The sequence below is a fragment of the Malurus melanocephalus genome, unplaced genomic scaffold (genome assembly GCF_030028575.1).
Source record: "Malurus melanocephalus ecotype Western Australia unplaced genomic scaffold, MMel_1.1 scaffold_1051, whole genome shotgun sequence".
Taxonomy (NCBI): domain Eukaryota; kingdom Metazoa; phylum Chordata; class Aves; order Passeriformes; family Maluridae; genus Malurus; species Malurus melanocephalus.
Window position 1 is genome coordinate 66,862 of NW_026624283.1, and position 1,559 is coordinate 68,420.

At 59.2% G+C, this 1,559-nt stretch overlaps 1 protein-coding gene across 1 annotated transcript in view; it reads left to right on the forward strand.

The window, feature by feature from the left end:
• The first annotated feature begins 55 nt into the window (after positions 1 to 55).
• HSPB2 (heat shock protein family B (small) member 2) overlaps positions 56 to 1,559 on the forward strand; it is a 3,255-nt gene continuing 1,751 nt past the window's right edge. Inside the window, exon 1 of the mRNA XM_057386784.1 lies at positions 56 to 391. Coding sequence (XP_057242767.1) covers positions 121 to 391 — 271 coding nt within the window. The 5' untranslated portion in view covers positions 56 to 120. The remainder of the gene's footprint in view (positions 392 to 1,559) is intronic.

Here is a 1,559-nt window from a genome sequence, read left to right on the forward strand (position 1 = left end):
TCCCTCTCTCAGCCCCCCAGTCCTGGCTGCCCATGCACTCCCCGCATCCCCAGAGCCGGGGGGACATGCCGGGTGTCCCCGAGGTGTCGCCGGGCACTGCTCTCCCCTCTCCCCGCTGGAATGCAGCGAGGCGCTGCCCCAGCCCGGCACCCCATGGCCGGTGCGCGGGGCTATTTTGGTTCCTCTCTTTCCTCGCACACTCCTCCCTTTGGAATTCTCCCAGCCGAGGGCTCGCAGCCTGCAGCCTTCACTCTGCGAGGCAGCGAACGGTGGGGAGGTGCCCGTCCCTGTCCCGCCATGGCCACCCGCACCGTGCCCCACGCCTACCCCATGAGCTCCGAGTACGAGTTCGCCAACCCCAGCAAAATCTACGACCAGAACTTTGGGGAAGGTAAGGAACGAGGTGGGATCACCCCCGGAGCCACAGCTTTATCCCCTCTGCTGCGGGAGGGCTGGTGGGGCTCCAGAGCAGGAAAATGGAGCTGGGGAATTTTTTTGGGTGGAGGAACGTAGATCAAATCAAGGGGAAATAATCAGGGAATAGCCAGGGAATAATCAGGGAATGGCCAGGGAATGGTCAGGGAATAACCAGGGAATGGTCAGGGAATGGCCAGAGAATAGCCAGGGAATGACCAGGGAATAATCAGGGAATGGCCAGGGAATGGTCAGGGAATGTTCAGGGAATGGCCAGGGAATAGCCAGGGATTGACCAGGGAATGGCCAGGGAATGGCCAGGGAATAATCAGGGAATGACCGGGGAATGACCAGGGAATAAGCATTAAATAACCAGGAAATAGGCAGGAAATGGCCAGGGAATAGCCAGGGAATGACCAGGGAATGGCCAGGGAACGGCCAGGGAATGGCCAGGGAATGACCAGGGAATGGCCAGGGAACGGCCAGGGAATAGTCAGGGAACGGTCAGGGAATAACCATGGACTAACCAGGGAATGGCCAGTGAATGGCCAGGGAATGGCCAGGGAATGACCATGGAATAATCAGGGAACAGCCAGGGTTTCTCTCTCCATGTCCACTTCTCCATCCATGCCCGGCTGTGCCCATCCTGCCCTCCCTCATGCCACCCGTGCTGTGCCATTCATGCACATGCTGTGAAAACATGCAGCGAAAACGCTCAGGGGAGCAGCGGGGGGAAGCTTTTCCAGCCCGGGGGATGTGGAGAAAAGCTGAGCTGGGGCGTTCAGCACAAAGCTGGGCAGTGGCTGGCCGAGGGGAAGGAATGTGGGCAGCAGCAGAACCATTCAGCACCGGCACAACAGCGTGAAAAGGCCAAAAGCTCCAAGGAAAGCCCCCCGGACAATGGCACACAAAAGGCCTTTAGTTCCTCAGGGCGCTTTCTTCACCATCAGCAGTTTCAGTGCCCATCCCTGCGCACCCAGAGCCCCTCCCCGTGCACCCAACATCATGTGAAGCTGGATTCCAGCCCCGTGGGACGCAGCAGCTGGCAGGGAACTGGCTCTGTGTTGGTGTTTTAGGGACACAAAGGTGGGAGCTGCAGCAGACTCCTCCCATGGCGTGGGGATGTGGTGGTATGGACAGAGAAT